The sequence below is a fragment of the Petaurus breviceps genome, unplaced genomic scaffold (assembly GCF_028583685.1).
Source record: "Petaurus breviceps papuanus isolate PSGF00001 unplaced genomic scaffold, PetGlider_PUasm1.0 76, whole genome shotgun sequence".
In the NCBI taxonomy this organism is placed as follows: Eukaryota; Metazoa; Chordata; class Mammalia; order Diprotodontia; family Petauridae; genus Petaurus; species Petaurus breviceps.
The window spans coordinates 7641298-7665833 of record NW_027186473.1 but is presented as its reverse complement, the minus strand read 5'-3'; the positions used below and the strand labels follow the sequence as shown (position 1 = coordinate 7665833).

General features: G+C 37.5%; 1 protein-coding gene across 1 annotated transcript in view; it reads right to left on the bottom strand.

Annotated features, from left to right (window-relative positions):
- GABRB1 (gamma-aminobutyric acid type A receptor subunit beta1) overlaps positions 1-24536 on the bottom strand; it is a 458587-nt gene that overhangs the window by 56317 nt on the left and 377734 nt on the right. The window contains exon 5 of the mRNA XM_069105179.1: positions 21042-21124. Within this exon, the coding sequence (XP_068961280.1) occupies positions 21042-21124 (83 nt within the window). The remainder of the gene's footprint in view (positions 1-21041; positions 21125-24536) is intronic.

Here is a 24536-nt window from a genome sequence, read left to right as displayed (position 1 = left end):
ACTCTACCTTCCCACTCTCCACTTTCCCATAATTCCTTCATATGGTTGCCAGAATAATCTTTTTTTATCCATGGAGCTGGTCATATCTCTCCTCTGCTGAGAAATTTTTAGTTGCTTTCCATTGCTTCCTTACTAACTTCTTTCTCTTGGCATTTAAAGTCCTCTGCAACTTAATCTTTCCAAACTTAACTCACCTATAATCACCCCCCCCCCATTCTATTCAGTCTTATATTCTACGCTAGCTAAATCTTGATCTCAGTCCAACAAGCGTTTATTAAGTGCCTACTATCTGCTGGACCCTGGACTGGGCAATGGGGTTAAAGAGGCAAAAATAAAAGTCTTTGTATTCAAAAACCTTGTATTCTACTGAGGGGATAAAACATATCTCAATTGATACAAGGCTACATGAGGAGGGAATGAGTGTGAACAGCTTTGGGAATGCAGGGTGGAACCCAAGAGGTTTAATTTAGCTAGTGTATTGCAATAACTTAATTATATAATAGTCATTAAAAAAGCTGAATTATATTCTGTATACTTTGGAATTATATGATACACTTTAGAAAGATTTTCATAAAAATAAAAATCTAAAGTTACAGTTTTAGCACATACAGGAAAAGCCTTTAGCTCTTTGGAAAACCTGACATTCTAGAATGACCGGGAGGTCCCAGAAAACTGAAGTTTTATTGTGCCACTTCATCAGTTGAACCCCAACTCCTAGTCCCTTCACCACCCTCAAGAAAAAGAGCTCACATTAAATAATCAAGATATGTATGTTGGTTTTGGAACATATATTTAAAAAAATACCAAATATGAGTGCTGTTTTGATTTGAATAATCTTTTGGATGCTACTGACATATCTAATTTTTGTCAACCTCTACACATGCAAAAGACAGGAAGCATACAATACAGGTGTACTTTTCAGTATCCTTTTGGGATTTAGCAGGTTTAAAAGGAATTTGATTCTTTGGGCTTTTTAAAGAAACCTGAAAAGGTGAACTTTCTGCCTCAGCTGTCTCTGTGCTCAGGCCCTCATTAATCTAAGGAGTGCTGGGCAACTACTATGGCAGGGTCTTTAGAGTTGAAAGTCAGTCCTTTAAATTGCAGTCAGGAACAAAGAGGCAGGGAGGGCAGAATAAGGAGTAAAGGTGAAATAGGTTCTGTGACCCATCCCCTATAGTACAATATGCAAGTGATAGGTCTCCACTGGAGAGTTTCCAAGGTGAGGGCAGGCTACCCTTCAGTTCTAATCAGTGAAGTCTTTTGTCTGAACTGTAGGTCCACATAACCCAGGTACTGGTAATGCAATCACATTCTGAATCAATGCAGTCATCTCTCTAGTGGGGCCCTGAGATAAATCTGTCTTTATACAATCATACTGGAGCAGTCAGTACCCAAACAGGAGTGAAAATCAAGGCTTAGAAGGTGAACACAAGCTATTTTACTTTTTTTGGAAGGGCTGGGAGAGGTAATTTAGGTGCCAGGGTATATTATTAATTTACACTTTGCAAATTTCAAACTTGTATTACTACTATTATTCCTTTAAATCTAATACTACTTATGTTTTTAGTTAATGATTGAAATGACAGCAAATAACTCATTTCTTTTATTATAGTTATCTAAATGAATCACCAACCTAATCTTATGGATGGCAGATTGGGATACTACTATGAATTAGCATTAATGTAGTAGTATCATTAAACAGAGAGGAAAATACATTGAGTTTCCTTTAGGGAAAAAAAGCACAATTCCCTTAATAACATCAAACTTCTCCTAGAATAGTAGGCCTATTTTAAAAATACCAATATTCTACCAGTGGCATTAGATGGTTACATATCACATGACAACAGTTTTCAAATAATTGTTGTTCAGTCATGTTCAACTCCTCATGACCCCATTTGGGGTTTTCTTGGCATAGATACTGGAAGTGATTTGTTATATCCTTCTCCAGTTCATTTGAGAGATGAGGAAACTGAGGCAAACAGGGTTAAATGACTTGCCTAGAGTCACACAGCTAGTAAGTGTCTGAGGTTGGATTGGACCTCAGGAAGAAGAATCTTTCTGACTCCAGATCCAGCATGCTATCCAATGCACCACCTAGCTGCCCCTTTCAAATAATAGAAATTGAGTATAGCTCAGTGGACAATGGAGGGACTTCAATGAATAACAAGATATTTTAAAGAAGTATTTGAGTATGAATGTCATCAGGGAAATGTATACTCAAAAAAACAAAAGAGGATGGGTTGATCATGGTGAGAGGGATGGATAAAAGTAGACTGCCTGAGTGCTCCAACGACATCCTCACGATATTGCAAAAGGTAAAGGAAACCATGTTTCCCTGTGGTGAACCTGTGAGAGGAAATGGACAAGAGTCAACTGGGCAGGTATAAATATATAAAATAATTTAAAAAAATCATTAGATGTATCAAAGAAATGTATAAAATCTGTATGCCATGTGTTTGAGGGAGGAGGGGAAATGTGTTCTTAGAAATATAGTGTTAGAGGTAAAAGAAATCTGGGTCTGGAGAACAGGGTAAATAAGGTAAGACTCTCAGTCATTTTCTGTCTCAAAGGGAGCACCCTCACTATTTTGGGTCTCAGGAAGAGATTAACTCCAGGGAAACACCCTACATGAACAGATTTGATCCTGGGCAACAACCAGGTTACTCCAAAGTTAATTCTTCATTAACCTTCCCTTTTCCCTCCCTTCCATCACCTGACATCTTGTCTCTATTATTCAATTTCCACAATAAAGAAAGTGGCTCGGAGCAGCGTCAGTTGGAGGAGCAGTTGACTGCTTTTGCCTCCTGCCCTAAAGCTGTGCAAAATCCTACGTGCAATATACGGATCTCTCTTTATTTTGCAGTTGTTAGCCACCTGGCAACTGCCTATTAGCTGATGCTAACTGAACTTTTTTTTCTTCTAGCTTAGCCTGTTGATTTATTGTCCTTCAGGTCCAGGTGGGAGGAATTACTCTCCAAGTGGATCTTTGGATCCCTGGGCTGAGAAATTCCCCAACAGATGCAACATTAAAATCAATGGGATTTATATTATTATATATATAATAATATATCATATTATTATTATATTATATATTATAATACATTATAATATATAATGATATATTATATTAATCAAATGTATACATTTGATTAATTGAGAACTCTAATGTAACATGGTTTATTAGTTTATTAATACATATTCAGTGCCATATCAATTTTTATAGACCTAGAAAAAATGATAATGAAATTCTTCTATAGTAACAAAACATCAATAATCTTATGGGAAATTGTAATGGTAATGGGAATCTGAAGATCTTCCCTGCCCCTTAAATTAAGGCCTAAGGGAATTTGAAGACCTTCCTTGCTTTGAAAATAAACTCTTCCCCCTAATAGACTGCATGTAATCACATGGAGCCTGTGGTGGGAGGAGTTTTCTGAAGGGTGGAGCAGAACCCACAAGAAACTGGGAGTCAGAGTTAGCTAGACTGGGAGGAGAAGAGGACATGTCCCAGGGAGTCAGTCAGGCTTGTGAGTAAATATTGGTTTGTGGGAAGGCTAAACAATGGTGTGGCTCTCTGAGCTGTTGTGCTTTATTAACTTCTTTGCTACTATGATAGAATTGGCTTATGGGATTTGGTTTTCTGGTGTTTGAATAAATGTTTTGCTTCTGTCTTCTATGGAAGGTCTGTTATATTTTGTGATTGAGCACCATGCAGGTATATTTATAGTGATCATGGGCACTGTGAATGTTGCTTTGGTGCTATAGAAATAATGGGGGAAAAGTGAGAAAGAAGGAGGTCTAGCAGTACCAGATCTCAAACTATACTACAAAGCAGTAATCATTAAAACAATTTGATACTCATTAAAAAAAGTGGAGATGTCAATCAGTGGAACAGGTTATGTACACAACATACTTAAGCAAGTAAATATAGTAGCAAAGTATTTAATAAACCTAAAGACCCCTGTTAATTGGTTAAGGACTCTCTGACAAAAACTGCTGGAAAAAACTTAGAAGCAGTATGGCAAAAATTAGACACAAATTTCTCATACCATATAAATAGATAAACTTCAAATAGATAAATGACTGAGAGACAGAAGATGATTTGAGCAAATTAGAACAATTTTGATAGCAGAAGAGTTCATGACCAAACAAAAAAAGGATCAGAAAAAATAAAATAGACAATTGCATTCTATAAAATTTAAAAGATTCTGTGTGAATAAAGCCACCCAAGTTAAAATTAGGAGAAGAGTTAAGTGGGAAAAATATGTGTAGTTTTTCAAAGTGAGAAATGTAAGCTATTAACAAACATATGAAAAAATACTACAAATCACCAATAATTGGAGAAACTCAAATTTAGAAAATTCTGAAGTTTGACTTCATACCCATCAGAAGGGCAAAGTTGACAAGAAGGGAAAAGCAAAAATATTGAAGGGACTGCAGGAAAACAGGTACATTAATGTACTATTGGATGAACTGTGAATAGATCTAGTAAGTCTAGAAAGCAATTTGGAACTATTCCCATACCCCAAAGAGATCAAAGAAAGTGGAAAAGGACATATAAATTTAAAAAATGCAGCTCTTGTGGTGGCAAAGAATGAGAAACTAAGAGGGTCAATCAGTTGGGGAATAGCTAAACAAATTATGGTATATCAATGTAGTGGAATACTATGATGTCAAGAAATGATGAGAGGGATGGTTTCAGATAAACTTGGGAATTCTTGTATGAACTGATGCAGAATGAAGTGAGCAGAAGCAAGAGAACAGTAATAACATTGTAAAGAAAAGCTATTTTGAAAGATCTGAGAACTTTAATCAATGCTATGACAAACTTCATTTCCAGAAGACAGAAAGTGAAGTATTCCATCAGCTTTCTGACAAAGAGGTAGCAGAACTCAAAATACATAATCTTGGCCAATGAGAGAGTTTGCTTTGCTTGACTGCATATTTGATATGAGGGCTCCCTTCATCTTACCTTCCCTCTGTAAATTAATAAAAAACAAACCATATAATTCAAGCAATGGCCCATGATAAGAAGCAGTATGGAGTAGTGACAATGTTGGATTCAGAGTCAGGAAGATTTGTATTAAAATCCTGCCTTGGACATTTACTGACTATGTGACCCTGGGTAAATATTTTAGTCCTTCTGTATCGCAGTTTCTTCATTGTTAAAATGAAGGGATTGAACTCAAAGGCCTTTAAGAACCCTTGTAGCCCTCAATCTATGTTCCTAGTAGCCTTTTTTTTGGTCCAGTGGTTACTGGAAATAGGCCCTTCAGCACTGAGAACTCTCTCCAACAGTTAAAATGTAGTAATCAAGGTTTTTTTTTAAATTTCATTTTATATTTTTTATTAATCTGGCCATATTCTTCATTCCATATGGCCTTGAAAAGAGACCCTTTCCTGTACAATAAAACTTGGTATGAGATAGGTCTGTGTTGCAAATAAATTGACTGTATAACTAATAATTAAAGAAAAACTGAATTTTCATACTGATTCATATGAAAACTTTCAAGGAATAAAGACAGCAAGAGAAAGCTGCTCAACAGTTTCTGAGCTGTGGCCCAGAAAATGAATAAATCAAGTCAGAAAACATTTTCCTTCTCATTCTACCAGAAAAGCTGGAGGCATTGAAATTCATTATAATTTCTATGAACATGAATGTAAAATATTAATTTTCATTAAGTAGCCTAGTGAATATGGCAATATCACATTTATCTGAGGAAAGATCCAACACCACTCATTTCCTTGACAATTGGGATAGAAAGCATATAAAGTTATGAATCAGTCATAAAGTTCAATTTATTTCTTTTATTTTTGGTATTTAGCTTCCATGAATAGAAAGTGAGCATTGTATTACAGATGCTATTTTTAAGCTATTTCAGATCAGAAATAATGATCTGGTAGACATCAATTAATATATCTCATTTAAAAGCTTTTGCTATTAATTTTTTCTATATTTTATATTTTTGTGCGGCTATTCACACATGCATGTATTCATGTATATATACTCAAACACATTCTTCTCTCTCCTAATTTCTAGTCTTTGTAATTGTTAATTGCTTTAATATTATTGTTATAGAGAAGTACCTTAATTGAGTTGTAGGGAAAAGTTAAAAATGAATATAATCATGTGTTTGGAAGACATTTTGGAAGCCAGTGAGTAGTGGAAGTACTTTCCACTCAATGATCAATATCAACCATGATAAATGGCCAAGAAGCCTCTGTTTAAATGCTTGTAGTCTGTTGCATTCCTGCCTTTCTCATAGAACCTGGGGGGGACAATCCAGGGCTAAGAGCAGGACAATGACCAAGAAAGTGATTCAGGATGGGCATTTAAAAGAAAATAATCCAAGTTTGAACATGCAGAAGGAAGTTCCAGAAATGGTATGTGAGCTCTTGATAATCATATGCGCCTTTATCTCCATCTGCTTTGGTTGGATTTTAATATCCAATTAGGCAATGGGAGATTAAGTACCTACTACTTCCAGATACTGCTGTACAAATACACCAAAATGATACACTGAATGTATTTAAAATATAATTTAAAAATTTTATTTTGTATTAAGTGTATTTGTAGCAGAGATATAAATGCACTGAAATGAAACAATAGCCTTTGCTCATTGAAGATCTCTTGCAAATTTTCTAGTATAAAAAGGACACAGAAGACACATTTAAATGCATGCAATAGGTGCAACAATTATTTAGGAATGAAACTCATACCTACTTGCTCCTGGTTTATTTATCAGTGCTGCCTTCAGGAGGCCTCCTGTCTTGCATCATCAAACTGATCCACCTTGTTGATAAGGTCTTCCCTTGCTCCCTATTGGGAGCAAAGGGGAACTAGATTTCTTTTTTTTTTTTCCTACTACTTGTAGTCTGGGGGTAGGAAGGGTATTGCTGCGTGCACTAGAAAAGTTGAAGGCCAGGAATGTGCATGCAGAGTGCATTGATAATAACTGGTTATGGTTCATTTCTACCATTCTGATTAATGATGTAGTATGACCATAGGAGTGATGAATCTAGAAAGTACATGAAAGGCAAGTGATAAATGGTAATAGCCAATATGGATTGGAAGATTGGAAGATATAGACACATTGCCATAAGAGCCAGGTAAGAACTCAACATCACCTACAAAAGGGCAAGGGATGGGCAGCCCACTGTTTTCTTCTGAATTATTGAAAGAGGCACACTATTTCTCCCTCTCTTGTTGGGTAAGGCATATTATTCAGTGAAGGGGAAGTCTATCTAACGGAGCACTGATGGACAACTGCTTCTTGGTCTCCATCTCTCATTGGTTTTAGTCTGGCCTTTTTGAGCAAGGCAGAACAGTTATTCCTTCTGCTACATAATGACCATCAGATAATTTAAAATAGTTATACTTTTTGCTTTTTTTAAAAATTTCTCCAGATTAAATGTGCTCCAAATCTTCAAGCACTGGAAACATTTCAACTCAACAAATACTTGTGGAATAGCTGTTACATGTAAATGAGTATTTTAAGTACTGCAGGGAATGAAAAGTTGAGTAAGAAATGACCTTTATCCTTGAGGAAATTACTGTCCAGTAGGAGTAAAAAGACAAATACACAAACATGTCGAAGTGTAAACTAGATATTGCCAGGTGATAGTTATAATATTATACTATGTGGGGTTGAGGAGATGGATGGATTAATAAATGAATGAAAAAGCATTTATTGAGCACTATTATATGTCAGGCCCTGGGCTAGGTTCTAGGGAAACAAATACAAAACCATGACAGCCTCTGCTTTCATGCTTAGATTCTAATACAACACATTTGAGAAGTGGTACTAGAGGAGGAGGCTTTGGTTAGGGAAGTCACATGGAGGGTAAGTCAAGTAGAACAACTGATCCAATATTCTTTTTAGGAGAGGTGATATTATTGTGATTGTTGTTTTCAGAGTAATAGGTGGAAAAGGAGGCAGGAGAGTATTTGCGTGGTGGCATTAATGAAGATGGTCAGAGTAGTGGTAGGGTGTGCCTGGGTTTGATGAATGCTCACCAATCAGAAGCCCAAGGGTCCAGGACACAACTGGAATTCTGAGTTGGAGGTAGAGGCTGGAGTACATAAAGGTTTGGGGAGAAAGAGGTGGGTTCATGAAGGTGGTGTATTTGAGCATGTGGCCTTCTAGGTCCTCAAGTGCAGCCCTTTGACTGAATAAGTTTGGATTTAGTCAAAGGATTGCACTTGAGGACCTGGAGAGTCACATGTGGCCTTGAGGTCACGAGTTCCCCACCCCTGAAAGATAGGTATGTATGATTTTTTTATAGAGTGGTGGGGACCATTTTAAGTCAAGAGAATAGCAAGAGTAAAGGGAGATACACATATTTAGATGTGAACATGCCCAATGCATGTGGGAAAGAGAACAATCCAATTTAGTAGGGCTGAAGGGTATGTACAGGCAGAACCAGACAACACATTTGTGTATATGGAACAACATTTGAAAATTATGCTCCCTTTGTGTTACAACATGCAGCAGGAAAATATGTGTGACTTGACTTGTTACAAAACTATTGACTACATGTCACTGAGAGTGGAACTCTCTGGCATTAAAATTTTGTGCATTCATATGAAAGCAATATTTAAAAAATATACTTTGTTGTACCACTTCCAAATCTAATTCTAGTCTTTGCTCTGCACATACACAGTAGTGGAATATGTCTGAAAAAAAATGGGTTTGGTTCATATTACAGAGGCCCCTGAATGCTAGGCCAGAGAATTAGGACTTCTATTAGTGGGCAAAAGGGAGATGTTGAAGATTTTTGAACATAGAACAGCAGAGCAGAGTTGTACTTTAGGAAGATTAATATGGTAATAAATTAGAGTAGGGATTCTTAATCGGGGTTCCCTGTGGATGAATTTCAGAGGGTTTATGAACTTGGATGTGAAAAAAAATCCTCTTTACTGAAATAGAGCTAGGTTCCTTTGTAATCCTATGTACTTTACAGTATACATTTAAAAATATATTCTGAGAAAAGGATCAAAATCTTCACCAGACCACCAAAGGAGTCCATCACACAAGAAAGGCTGAGAACCTCTGGATTATAGGGAAAGAAATCTGGAAGTGAGAAGGCAAGTTAAGAGGCTAAAACAATAGTCCATGCAAGAAACTATGAGGGCCAGAGCTAGGACTCTGACTGCTGGAATTGGAAAGACTGGGGACAAATGCAGGAGACATGCAGATTTAGAATGTGAATGATGCAGTGAGAAATAACAATAAGAATAATAGCTAGCACTTAGAGGTTTGTAAAGGGCATTGTGTATATTATTTTATTTAATTCTCACAACAAGACTGTGAGATTGGTGCAATTACTATCCTCATTTTATAGATGAGGAAACTGAGGCTGAGAGAGGGCAGGGGGCCTTTTGAGAGTAAATGTCTATGTCAGAATTTGAACTCAGGTGTTCCTGACTATAAATCCAGCACTCTATCCACTGTTTCAGATAGCTGCCAGTGAGGAAAAGGTAGAAATTAAAAAACAAATGACTCTTTTTCAGGATGAATAATTAGTAAAGAATGACACTGTTAAGAAAATCAAGGCGGGGAAGAAAGAAAAGATGGCTGGAGGTAGGAATGAGGAATTCAGCTTTGAATGACTTTGATTTGGGGTGTCAGTAGGATACCTTTGCAGACATGTCCAGTAAAGTGTCATAAATGTTGGTTTGGAACTCAGGAGAGAGGTCAGAGCCACAGACAGAGATCTGGAGATCATTTACATAAAGGTAATAGCCAAAGCCATGGGAATGGATGAAGTCACTAAGAAGGAGTATAAAGAAAAAGAGAAGCATTGAGGACAGACCTTTGTGAAACACATTTAAGGGTCTGTATAGGTTCCCAAAATGGGTGATACTGCCCCCCTGGGGGGTGCTGGAATGATCCAGGGGGGGGGAATAGGCCCTGGAGGGAAAGGGGGGGGGGGCCTTGAATAAAATAAGAGGGAGGTGGAAGCATAAGGAAAGAAGAGAAGAAAATTTTGAAAAACCATTCATACATTTTTCATCTGTTGTGTAACAGAATTAAAGTTGTAGTGATTACATTATTTTTCCAAATAAACACAAAAACACAAATTATAATCTCAAAATTACAAAATATAATTTCAGCAGAGTGGTAAGGGTGGTTATATTGTAAGTTCCTGTAGCAGCAAGCACCCCAAGAGTCCCCAGGGTGGCTGCCAACACAGGTTCTTAGATAAAGGAAAGCAACTCAAAATGGATTAGCAAGTTTACTTTAATCAGTCAAACATATATCATTTACCTAGTTCAGGGGAAAAAGGTCAGCACCCTGAACTCCAGAGTTTATAGACAGAATTATCAAGACAGAGAAACAGATCAAGTAGACAGGTTTCCGAATTGTCCAACCATTACATCCATACCAAATCAACATCTGGGTTTTTCAAAGCCGGGGGGCTCTCAATAATGGCTTCCCAGAGTCTCATCTGATCAAATCACAGAACACTTCTCAAAGTGAGCCCCCAAACAAAGCCTCAAATCAGGGTTTATATAGTCTGCTCCTGGCTCAGAGAATGTAACAACCTTCTGGAACCATTGGCCAATCAAAAAGTATCTACTGAAAAACAAGCCTCCCACCCCAGGCTCCAGGTGCACTGTAGCCTAGGGGCAGGGAAGATCTTAAAAATTTACATTCCCATTACAGTTCCCTAAGGGCAGGGACTGTCTTTTGCCTCTTTTTGTACCCTCAGAACTTGGTATTTGGCAGGTATTTAATAAATGTTTATTGATTTATTGAAGGGATTGGTATGGAGTATGAGAGAGATGACCCAGTAATTTGCATAGGTAGCTGTACCAAAGAGGCCTTTTTTTTTTAGGATAAAGGAGACTAGAACATTTTTATAGGTAAAAGAAGAAAGAACTTTTGGAGAAGAAGTTAAATATATGAGAGAAGGAATAGAGAGAAAGAAAAGTACTTGAAGGAAGCAGTTTCCTAGACTACCCCACTCAGACCCATTCTACCTTGTCAGCTTTTCAAATGTGAGAGCAGGAGTGGAAATAATTACTCCTGATGTGGTCTGGTCCTTACATATTATAGAGTCTTTATAGCTTTCTATGCTGGAAAACTAGCCTTATTGAGATTCCACTTTATTACTGATCAGTGAAAATACATCACAAGAGGGAAATTTAGCATCATTTAATTTCTGTTTCTTTTCCACTTTGGGCTCTTCTTCTTTTTTTTTTCTTTAGTCCTAGCCCATGAGGTCACTTTTTAAAAAAAAAAAAATTTTTTTAATATTTTTAAGCAACCGGGGTTAAGTGACTTGCTCAAGGTTACACGGCCAGTTATTTCTGGGTGTGGTGCTGAGTGTCTGAGCCCGGGATTAGATCTCCAGGTCGTCCCAACACTGGAGCCGGTGCTCTTACTCGCTGAGCCACCTGGCCACCCCTGAGCAATTGGGGTTAAGTAACTTGCTCAAGGTTACACGGCCAGGTGTTTCTGGGTGGGTGCTAAGTGTCTGAGCCCGGGATTTGATCTCCAGGTCTTCTCAACACTGGAGCTGGTGCTCTTACTTGCTGTGCTACCTGGCCGCCCCCATGAGAAGTCACTTTGATACAAGTGGTATCTCCTCCAGGAGACAGTGTCTTGATGACATAATTTTTCATCTTTCTATCCCTATGGCAGAGAACATAGCTTAGGCCATTTCATGGGACCCTATCATTCAATGTCTCTTCTGATTTATACCTTTTCATCTTCCAGTTTTAGAGATGAGAAAAATATTTTTGTTCTTGGAACTGATCAAACACAACTATCATTTGATCTTATAGTTAAATGTTTGGCTCAATTCAGAAATTTAGGATAACAGAAGGATATAACAAGATGACAAATTTTAAGAGGCTAATCTTTTTATTTATGCCCATAACTGGACACAGCTGCCAAATTAATTTTTCTAATGTATAGCTCTGACCATGCACTATTTTCTTTAAAGTCCCCCAGTGGCTGCTTATTGCTTACCTCTTTAGCCTTGCATTTAAGGTCCCTCATAATCTTGTTCTAACCCACCTTTCTAGCCATATTCCCTGCTAGTACCCTTACAAATTCCAACTCATATGAACTACTAAGTACTTCCTATCTTAGCAAACAGTAGACACTTAATAAATGTTTATTGATTGATTGACTGACTGATTGGTTGTCCTGCCTTCTCCTGCCTCTGTGGGTTGTGCAGGCTATTTTCCTTGCCCCAAATGTACTCCCTCCTCTTGGCTTATTGAAATTTTTTTCACCTTTCAAGGCTCAGTTCAAGAACCACTACCTGTCTCATAGGAGAAAATGATCTTTCCTCCTCCAGTTTTCTTACAATGTTTTGCCTCTTTCCTGTGTCCTTAGTCCATGAGAAGCTACTTTGGTACAAGGGGTATCTCTTCTAGGAGACAAAGTATCTTGATGACATCATTTTTCATCTTCTTGTTCCCATGGCAGAGAACATAATAGACACAATAAATGTTTGTGGAGTTGAATTGCATCCCTCTAAAGATTTAATGTCAGGTCCATTCATCAAGACTAAAGTGTTAATGATGAATAATGCCTAGATTAAAACTTGCCAGATCTTATTATTTCACCCTGATAAGTGATTCAACGGACCAGTGCAAGAATAACAATGTGACACTAAAGGCAAGCTTCCTTTCCTCTCTTCTTTGTTGAGAATTTGAATGGCAGCACATGGACAGTGATACCAAATGCTGTTGTGGAAGAACTGAGTTGAATGTGCTAGATTACAAGAGTTGCCATTGGGACATTGAATGTATTTTGAAGATTGGGTAGGCTCCAAAACGGGACCTTTCAAAAGTATTAAATCCAAAATATCAAATAGAGCTATCTCAATGCATAAAACTCTTTTTTTTTTAAGCAATTGGGGTTAAGTGACTTGCTCAAGGTTACAAGGCCAGGTGTTTCTGGGTGGGTGCTAAGTGTCTGAGCCCGGGATTCGATCTCCAGGCCAATCCTGACACTGGAGCCGGTGCTCTTACTCGCTGTGCTACCTGGCCGCCCCAATGCATAAAACTCTTAATGGACAATTGATAGAATTTTTTACTCCCACCAAACTTAAAAAAGGTAAAAATTGGACTTTATTACCATATTTACTTGTCTGTTTACACCAAAGTTACTTCTTGACAAACTTTATGCGATCAAATCCCGCTTTGCTACTAAGTGGCAATATTCTGTGTCTTTTGGGACTTCATTAATTATTAAAGTTTTATTGATTCTTTTTTTAAATCAGTCACACCCAGAGATTCACCCCTTGTAACAAAGAGAAACAGTTATACAAAGCCAATGGACATAAAATTTAATTTCAATTAAATAAGATTTTATAGCTCATTCAAATTTACTAGGTAGCATAGCCTAGAAGAAAAAGGAAAGTAATCTATATTTTCTTAGAAGGGCCTAACCAGGAATAGAAGTTCTTGAATCTCTGGGTAGGGATAAATGATTGCTATAAATGGAGACTTTTGTAACTCAGTCAGAATTTGTGGCTTTATAATCCACACAATTATTAAACTGATATTCCCATATCTATGTCACTTTTCTACTCAAAAATCTTCAGTGGTTTCCTATCACCTCAAAGAAATAATACAAAATTTGGGGGCAGCTAGGTGGGGCAGTGAATAGAGCACTGGCCCTGGAGTCAGGAGGATGTGAGTTCAAATCCAGTCTCAGACACTTAACACAAAAACTAGCCACGCGGAGTCGGCCAGGTAGCACAGCGAGTAAGAGCACCAACTCCAGTGTTGGAATGACCTGGAGATCGAATCCTAGGCTCAGACACTTAGCACCCACCCAGAAACACCTGGCCGTGTAACCTTGAGCAAGTTACTTAACCCCAATTGCTTAGGGGCGGCCAGGTGGCTCAGCGAGTAAGAGCACCGGCTCCAGTGTTGGGATGACCTGGATCAAAATCCAGGCTCAGATACTCAGCACCACAACCAGAAATAACTGGCCGTGTAACCTTGAGCAAGTTACTTAATCCCGATTGCTTAAAAAAAAAAAAAAACTAGCCATGTGACCTTGGGCAAGTCACTTGCCCTCCAAAAAGAAAAAAAAATAATACAAAATTCTTAGTCTGGCATTTAAGTCCTTCTATTATTTAGTCCTCCTTCCTATGTTTTTCAATCTTATTTCCTTTTATTCACCTTTACACATTCTCCATTCAAATCAAACTGTCCTGCTAGCTGTTTCCTGGATACAGTTTTCCATCTCTTACCTTCATGTGTAAGAACCATCAGTGGTTCTCAATAGCTGGAATGTACTCCCTTCTACATCTTGGTCTTTTAGAATTCAGTTTTCTTTGTAACCTAGGGCTCAAGTCCAGGCATAAAACTCTCCTAATTGGCAGAGGAAATGAACTGTCTTCCTCTTTCTACAGAGAAAGAATCCCCAGTATTAAGGGAGAAATTCCCCAAAGTCTGTAGTGTAGCAATCTGGAAATAGGATGGTTCCTCTACAGGTTGGCTTTTTCCCAGGGTCTCTTTCCATCCGTGGAATTGGAGACTACTGGAAAAGAGACTGGAAGAACTTATGTCTTTCCTCAAAGCCAAAAGCCAGAGGAAGAAATTCTCCTCTTCCAAATTTTTGCCAATCCCATCACTCACACAGGCATAGCATATGAAGGTAATCTTTCTCTCCACTAAAAAGGTCAGTTTTATGCAGATACTGAGGGTTAAGTCCCAGGTGTCGTAAGGGGCCCCTTTGGCAGACCAGTGAAGCCTGTGGGTCCTATCTCAGAAAAAATTTTTTAATGCATAAAATATATGGGTTTATAAAGGAAACCAATTTTATTTAAATAAAATATATTCACTGCCCCACCAAAGTTCTCATACCCTCTAAAACCTCTCCAAGGACCCCTTGGGAGATTGTGAGTTCCACGTCAAGAACCCCTGCTTTAGGCTTTGGTTGTGTGTGTGTGTGTGTGTGTGTGTGTGTGTGTGTGTGTGTATGTGTATGCACACATAAGATATCTATATACATACACATATATGAAATATATACACATATATGTATATGAAAGAAATGTGGCTTGGCAGGTAGAAGAGACAATAACTTTGGCATCTGGGCTTAACTTGGTCCTTTTCCTTCTATTCATTTATCTACAGGGGAGAGCAAAAGTCTTTTTGGATTTGAGAAATGGTTAGGACCTTGGAATCCCTGTCAATGTGAATAAATCAATGTGTTTGACAAGTAGTCCCCACACTAGGCATGATGACTAGAAAAAGTTTAGTCTTTTGAGACTAAAATTAGGAGACAAGGGGAATGTTCATCATAAACTAGGGTGAGTTTTCTGACATGACATTTTTCAGCCTTAGACCACAAGTTTTGTTTCAGATAATACCCTTAAGAGAAAACAAAGACTATCAGTAAAAAAAATCTATGAGTTAGACCCAACAAAAGCAGCACAATGATATTACCAGATATTTTCCACACAGCTGGCATGTTGGATTTCAAGATCTCTAGAAACTCATCATTCTGCAACATGAAATCAAATCTGAAACTCACACCTCCTCAGTACCCCCTGCCCCTGGTGTCTCTCCCTCCCTCTGAATGGAGAGGGTAAGAAGTTGGACACTGAAAAGTTCCTTTTTTTTTCTTTTTTGGAGGGGGGAAGGCAGGGCAATTGGGGTTAAGTGACTTGCCCAAGGTCACACAGCTAGTGTTAAGTGTCTGAGGTCACATTTGAACTCCGGTCCTCCTGACTCCAGGGCTGGTGCTCTATTCATTGTGCCACCCAGCCGCTCCTGAAAGTTCCTTTTTGATCCACCATTTCAGGAGGACACTCAGGGAATTTACCTCATCATTTCTTGCTTGGCTAACCTGGATTTCATGATCTCCAGAAACTCATCATTCTGCAAGATGAAATCACAGGTAATTGGTAATTTCCCCCTCTGACTGCAGGATTTCATCGTGCTCCTATGCCAGTAGTCTCCTCTCCCGTGCTCGTTTCAGCTTCTTTATTCATTGTCTTCTCCAGTAAGATTGTGAGCTCCTTGAGGGAGGGAAGCTACTGTCTTATGCCTGTCTTTGTATCCCCAGCACTCACCACACAGTAGGTGCTTAATGAATGTTCATTGAGTCTGACTCTCTGACTTCAGCGTTTCCACAGTGTTAGAAGGTGGAGCGGACCCACCTCATTTTGAATGTAGAGGTCTGAGTTACACCCTTTGTACATGCCTCTCCATATGTGCATTCTATCATACATGCTGCCTATGTTTATCTCCTCTTTTTACTGATGGTGTCTTGTAGGACAGCGTGCTTCAGTTTTATGAGGGAGATGTTTTATTGATTTTTTTTTCTTTTGCAATGCTATTTTACTAAATGTTCTCACTTTGAATTCCTGTCCTCTGGAAGACAGTTAAAAGGTAAACACATAGGTGAAACTTCATGAGTGTTGGTTTTCACGGATGTGGACCCATAGATTATCTTGCATTGGGCGTAGGTTTTTCTGGAAGACTCATCTAGCAAGTTCCATTCTTTCCAGTGCTAAATATACAATTTGTATTTTCTCATCTATGTACATGTTGGGTCCCTGGAGTAAAATGTAAGCTCTTTGAAGGTAGGGACTTTCTTTTCTTTTTTTTCATTTTTACAGCACAATTCTTTACATATATAGTAGGTACCTAATAAAAGTTCTTTGAACTGGATTGTTACAGATATTTGGTTGTTAGCAATAGTTTCTATAGTACAATGAGGTTTGCAAAGTGCTTTATAAAATGAAGTATAATATGTGTTTATTCTCATAACAAAACTGCGAATTAGGTAGTAGAGGTATTATTATACAATGGGGATATTTTATGAATGAGGAAACTAAGTCTTAGTGACTACAGTATTACATAAACAATAAAGGTCATGGCCAGAACTGGAACACACAAGCCTAGAAACAGTTCTGTCATGCAAGGCAAGAACCACAAAATATATCCAGAACAAAGAAGTTGAACAGTGGTCTCAAATCAACTTTATGAAAAATTCAGTTGGGTGGAAACAGAAAGCTAAGAAGTCTTGCATCTGGAACATGGGTCCAAGGTGGGAAAGATTAAAAGACACTGACCTTTGGGGTAAATAAAGACTCTAGTACATTGGTCACAGAATGTCATATGACTCCTACAAGGAAGCACACCACTGAGAAGCAAGGTAGGGGTCAGACAAGGTGCAAGCTTACTTCTACCTTTTGGAAATTTCCTATTTTAACTAATGCTTGCAAACCCGGTTCTAAATTCAGTCTTTTTTCCTACTTACTGAAGGCATAATGGCTCTGTCAACATTCAATCAATTTTAATGACCTAGGCAGAGCCCCATTTGCCCCACTTACTTTCCTCTAAGTTTAGGATTCTCCCTCTTTCTTAACACTTCTGTTCTTAATTCCTTACTGATGCTGATAGTTTTCATTTTAAAAATCACTTTTCAGCCTATGGTGAAGTCCTGGTAAATTGATAGTTTGGGGGAAGCTATAGTAGCAAATAATACTTACACAAATGTTTCAATTTTCTTCCTTAAGTTAAAAAAAAAGAAAAATGAAAAAAAAGCTCTTTTGGCATCGATTGGTACTTAGTCAAGTATTGATTATGTACTTAGGAAGAAATAAAGCTATTTAGAATTCAGGGAGTTATTTTTGGCAAGTGCAATTTTATACCTTAAAGTTATCACATTTTAGACTTTGGTTCAGATGAATGACTAGCCCCAAAGAATATTTCTAATGGATTGACGTCAACCCACTGGAAGTATTCTAGAAGACTGCTGCAGGATATTTGTTCTCTTCATTTTAATCAGGGATTTGGGACAAGGCATAGAGGACATACTTATCAAATTTGTTGATGTTCTGAATCTTAAAGAGAAAGCTAATATATTGGATGACATAGTTGTGACACAAACAAATTTTAAAAGGCTGGAATAATTAACTGAGTCTATTTGAAATATAGTAGAAATAGAAACTCGTATACTTGGATTAAAAAAAATCAGCTTCACAAATATAGGGTGGGGGACATGTGGGTAGAAAGCAATTCATATGGACAAGATCTGGTGGTTTTAGTAGCCTGTACCTTCAATATATGTCAGCATTATGACCTCGTAGATTAAAACCAATGAACTTACCACCCAAATCATACAGTTGTGTTATTACACACTACTAATAGAAATATGCTGACCATAAGAAAGAAGATAATCCCTTTATAATCTTATTTGGTCAAGAATATGTTGAAAGCACTGTTATGGGTGCCATATTTTAGGAATCATATTTGCAAGATGGAGCTCATTTAGAGGTAGACCTGCAGGATGGCAAAGGTTAGCAAATCCAGACCATATACAGATTGACTTAAAGAAAAATGAGTATGAGTAGTCTAGAGAAGAGGAGTCTTAAAGGGCTATGATTATTATATTCAAATACTTTATGGCCTGACATGCAGAAGAACGATTAGACTTATGGTGCTTGGTCCTGGAGGACAGGCCTAAAAGCACTGTGTGCCAGTTACAGAGATGATGAATTGGGTGTTCCATTTAAACAGAAACTGTCCAAAATTGCGATGTGTTTCCACAGGAAGCAGAATGCCCCATCACTGGAGGCCTTCTATGAGAGGTCATTTGACTGGGATATAGTAGAGGGAAGGGCTTGTACTAGGTTATTTTGGAGGTATTTACAGAAATCAACTCTTTAAGAATGTTGTGCTTCTGTAACTTAAGATTTATCTGGGCCCTGCTTTGTTAAAAAGGATAGAATTAAAGTATAAAAAGGAAGGTAAATAATGTTTGTTCTGGCTTTCTCTTCATATTTTCCAAGCAACCCATCTGTGGATGTTTAAGTAGCAGACAGTGACTGGCTCAGGTTTATAGATATTTATTGAATTCAATTACATGTACAAGTGATTTAACCACATAAAGAAAAGTCAGCTTGTGACAAAGGAAAAACACATGATTTATCACTGTAACAGTGGTGCTGACAGAGAGGTTGCAAGTTGATGAAGAAGATTTCAAACATTTTAAGTTACGATTTAGAAAAAACAATTAAACTGTTGTCCAAGCATTCAATAAATGAATAATGTTATTGAAAGTGCTTTTGGTGTTTTTTTCTTGTTGTTGTGAAGAGAATATGTTAAATTCTACGTTGCCCAGCAGATATTAAAGGAGATAAAATAATCAATGAAACTAAGTCTGCAATTAAAGATTAAATCCTAATTTTTACAGCAATTTCATGAATTAGCCTTACCTTTTCACTCCCATTTCAAAAGCTATTTTTTTTTGTATAACAAAGAGGTTCTGCTTTGATTGCAAAAATATTGGTGATTGCTAAGAGTTGAATGTGTTTGGATTGAAATCCTGCATTTTAATTTCACAATGTTATTGTTTAATGTCAGGATGTTAGTTGAAAGAATTGGAATGTAAAAAGAAAAAATAAATTTCATAAATTTTCTAATTGTTAAGCCCTGTTTAGGTCAAGCCTTTACCTGTGACACATAAATATAGAATAACTACAAAATTAGACTATTTTCTCAATAATCAGACTCTCTGGGTCTGAGATAGAGATTTATGATTTTAGGACATTAAACTATACTTATGACAATATAGTATTTTACTCATTTGAAGTGCTTGATCTGCCTCTCTAATTACCTGACTACCAAAGGCTGACTTACTTTATCTGCATTATTGATTGAATCAGCTATTTGTGGGTTGACCACTTTGGCTTAATATCAAAGCAATTGATGACATTGAAAGTGGCTGATGCAATTAAGAATTAGTTGTTAAGGTTTCTGTATTGTTACTCAATTCATTATCCTACAATAGACCAAAATGGCACCCCATACCACCAACTTCTAAAATCAACAAGCATTTATTAAGTACCTACTATGTTTTAGGTATAATACTAAGCACAATGGATTCAAAGAAAGGCAAAAGCAGTTTGGGATCTCAAAGAACTCACGATATAATGTGGGAGTCATGTAAACAACTACGTACAAACAAAATATGTACACAGTGAGTTGTAGATGATCACAGAGGGAAAGCACTAAAAAAAGGCTTCTTACAGAAACAGATTTTAGCTTGAGCCCTAAAGCAATCCAGGAAGCCAGGAGAGGGAAATGTGGAGGGAGAGAATGCCAGGTATTCCAGATAGCCAGTGAAAATGCATAGAATCCTACAAACAGGACAAATTGATGCCTTGGTGTAAATAGAGCCAAATCCCTACAAGCATCATCTTGTTAGCATTTTCCCCCTTCTAGTAGAAGATACAGGCACATTACTCTGTCACAAGGGTACCTGCACACTTTTCTAAAAGCCTAGAGATCAGAGAACCTGAATGTATGCAGAAACAACACCTAAAGGATCTTTCATAGACGTTCTCCCTTGTGAATCCCTTCCCACTTTCAATCTTTTTGCCTCAAGTCTCCCCTCCCCCCATTTCAGTCTATTTTCTACTCAATAGACAAAGTGATATTTCTAAAGCACAGATCTGACTACATCATCCCTCCTGAACTTTTACCCACAGTGAGTAGCTAATAATCCCTTTGCATCTCTAAAAGCAATTAGAAATTCAGTGTGTAGGATAGTGTGAAATAAGTTAGCTCTTCAAGACAAAGCATTTCCTATTTCATTTCATTTCTCAGTTTTCTCATCTGTATAATGGGGATAATAATAGCACCCACTTCCCAAAGTTGTCATGAGGCTTAAATGAGATAATATTTGTAAAGCTCTTAGCACATAGTAGCTGCTATATAAATGTTAACAATTATGATTTCTTTCTCAAAATTGTATATATCTATATCTATATATATATTTATGTAAAATATGAAAATATACTGTGGAGGGCAGGGGCCATGTCATATATAAATTCTGTATCTCTTCCAGCATTCTTCACACAGCAGACAATAAATAAAAGTTTGTTGAATGACTGGTTGATCTAGCAAGATAAACTTCAATAGATTCATATTTTTGTGTTTCTTTGTGAAATCCTCCCTAAACATTTTGAATTTTATTATGGAAAACTATATAATTCTAGCATCTCTGCTTACTCCCCTCCATTCATCCCTGATCCCAACAACTCACAGCTTTCAATCTCTAGTGTGCAGTTCTGCTCATCCAGGGGATATCTTCGCAGATCCATCATGCAAGCAGCTGTTGTTGTGATCCTGTAAGAAAAAAAAGAAGAGAAAGGAAAATCATGACACAAACTCATGAACAAAGTGACATTTGACTATCAGACTTCTTTATGATATTCAGGATCTGCCTTCCAAGGAGTTAAAAAAAATCGACCAGCTGCCAAAACATATTTACCAGCATGATGAATCATCCACAGCTCTACCCACATCTCCTGGTATCATAGAAATGGCACCTTTTAGTGACTGGCAGTGATTTTTGAGAGTTCTTTCTTTTACTTTATGTCCTAAGGGTTCTGGAATGATTAGTAAGAGACTTGGATAGATATATGTCATTGACAGATTCTATGACTTTGGGCAAATCACCTAACTCCTTTGTGCTTAGTTTCCAAAAAGTAAAACAAGGACATTGGACTAGATCAGGATTTTTTTTTAAAAGCAATTGGGGTTAAGTAACTTGCTCAAAGTTACATGGCCAGGTGTTTCTGGGTGGGTGTTAAGTGTCTGAGCCCGGATTCGATCCCCAGGTCATCCTGACACTGGAGCTGGTGCTCTTACTTGCTGTGCTACCTGGTCGCCCCTAGATCAGGATTTTTAAACCATTTTTGTGTCATGAATTTTTTGGGCAGTATGGTGAAACCTATGGACTCAAGATAATTCTAAATTTTTTAAAAATTAATTTTTAAATCTTTTAAAAATTAGTTAAAATTTTAGATTAAATTTAATTTTTTTAAAATTAAATTTAAATTTTTTAAAATTGATTTTTTAACTGCACATTATAAAATAGAAAGGACTACAAATTTTGTAGTGTAAAGGAAATCAATACTGACATAATTACCAAACTATATTTAAAAAAACTAGTTCATATTCTCAAGTTAAGAACCTCTGGACTGGGTATCTCTCAGGTCTCTTTCAGCTCTGACATTCTATGACTCCAAGACCCAGGAGAGGTTACTCATTCAGTTTTATTATTCATTTATACTTTATTGTGAAATTTTCTAGGGAAAAGTTGTGATAGCATGAAGAGAACATGAGGATAGTGAGTGAGAGACAACAGTGAAAAAAGTAGACCACCAAAGACATCTAATTCCACTGAAAAGGCAATTCCTCATGTAAAATTCAGATGTAGGCTCAAAGGTAGAAGTGCCATGATCAAATGAAGAGAAGTAGGGAATAAATTTGCTTTGAGCAGGAGACTCAGAATAGGAAAGGGGTATGAGGTAGTCTGAGTCTCTGGATGACTGACTTTGAGGTACAATGAAGATCTTGGTTCCAGCTTCTGTTGTGTTGGGAAGTCACTGTAAGATATTTCTAGCCCTCTGATTATGTGGCAAATTAACTGAGTATAATCATGTCTGACCTGCTTCACCAACTTAATTTTAGAGATATGCATCTGGGTTAGCCAGAATCTCATGATGATATAGTTGGCCAAATGGTTTAAATTCTGAACTATTATAGAATCAAATCATTTCAGAGCTGGAAGGGACCTCAGGGGCTAGTTAGTTCGCAGGGGTGGGGAACCTGCAGCCTTGAAATTTGGATTCAGTCAAAGGGCTGCACATGAGGACCTGGAGGGCCACATGTGGCCTGGAGGTCACAGGTTCCCCACCCCTGGAACCATACCTGATAAGGAAGACTACTCTGGAGCCAGGGCCCATGTCACATATAAATTTTGTATCTCCTCCAGCACAGTGTTCTGCACATGGTAGACAACAAAAGTTTGTTGAATGATTGGTTGATCTAACAAGACAAACTTCAAAATATTCATATTTTTATGTGAGAGAAATAAATATTACAATATTATGTTATTAACTAAGTATTAATTTGGGATCCATACTTTTCCTCCTCTTTTTGTTAACACCCTCCTCCTGAAAAGGTCAGTCAGTCTCTGAAGGGTATGACTGAGAGCTGTGATTATCTCTGAATAGCTACAACTTGGTCTTTGCAATTTGTAACACAAATTTTTTTTCTTTTCAAACATTTATCAGCTTCCCATCAGCTGTTATGAATGTGTGCAAATATGGGATTAATGCTTTCTTTGAAAGTTTTATCAAGTGAAAGAGGTGATTCTCGGTTCTCAAAAGCATATATCAACAGAACATAAGTTTTAGGAGCTGGAGGTGGCCTGGTGGAGAGGATAGGGCACTGAAGTTGGAGTCAGAACGACCTGGGTTCAAATCGCACCTGAGGTACTTGCTAGCTGTGTGACTCAAGTGGGCAATTAATTTAGTTTCTCTGTGCTTCAGTTTCCTCAACTATAAAAGATGGGGTTGGAATTGATGGCTATGAAATCCTTTTCTGCTCTAAATCTATGATCCTAAGGAAAGGTTTATGTTCAGATGAAGGTTCATTCTAACTAAGTGCCATGAGTATCATTCAGCCTTAATCATCTGAATTATATTCTGTGGAATTAAGGTCCCAAAGAATTATGAAGCCAAGTAATCACATCAAATGGCAGAGCTGTTACTGGAAGTTTGCATCTAAGGCCCATGCCCTAAGTTATTATTTGGGCTTTCTATTTGACTTTTCTGATCAAGGTCTCCTTTGCAGGGGTGTTTGAGAGAATTAACCGCCAAGTTGGCAGCAAACACGGGCATATGTGACTGGTCACAGTTTATGGGGAAGTAGTTAGCCAACTGTTCCTCTGGACACAGATTCCAAGCATGGGGGCAGAAGGCAGCATGATGTGTTTGCTTCTTTTAAAATAAAATCAACAAGCATTTATTAAGCGCTTACTATGAGCCAGGCAGGCTATTTGCAATGGTCATTGTGATAATTTGTTTATAGAATTAACCATTGGGCCTAAAAAAGAAGTGGGTTATTAAAAGAAAGTGAGCCAAGGGTACTTTGGAATGATGGAATAAATAGAAATCATGTCTCTGTGACTTTCACTGAGTAAGCTCAGAGTTTGTGAGACAGGATTGTTTATCTCTAATCTGAACCCTCTTTTCTTCCAGTTGAACACAGAAGAAAGGATTATGTGGATCACCTTTAGCTCTTCCACAGAGGGAAAAAAGGTAGCCCATGTATTTTGGAAACTTAGAATTGAAGAAGAGCTTAGGTATTCCAAAGACTAAATAGGTATACCTGTAAGAGAAAGATCTAGCAAGAGGATATTTAAATAAAGGGGTAAATATTATCACTCCAGGCAACTTAGACAGGAAATTGCCCATTAGTTTCAACTGTAGGCTAAAGAAATATGGAGCTCTTTTTGGATGGAGGGCAGGCAATCAGGGTTAAATGACTTGTCCAAGTGTCTGAGGATGGATTTGAACTCAGGTGCTCCTGGCTCCTACCAGAATAGGTACTCTATGCACTCACTGTATCACATAGTTGCCCTGAAATAAAAGCTTTCAAAACAGAATGATCATAGCCTGATAAAAATTGTAGGAGAGAATCTTTGAACCTGAAGTAATACAAGCTAGTGATAGTATGAGGTTTTTAT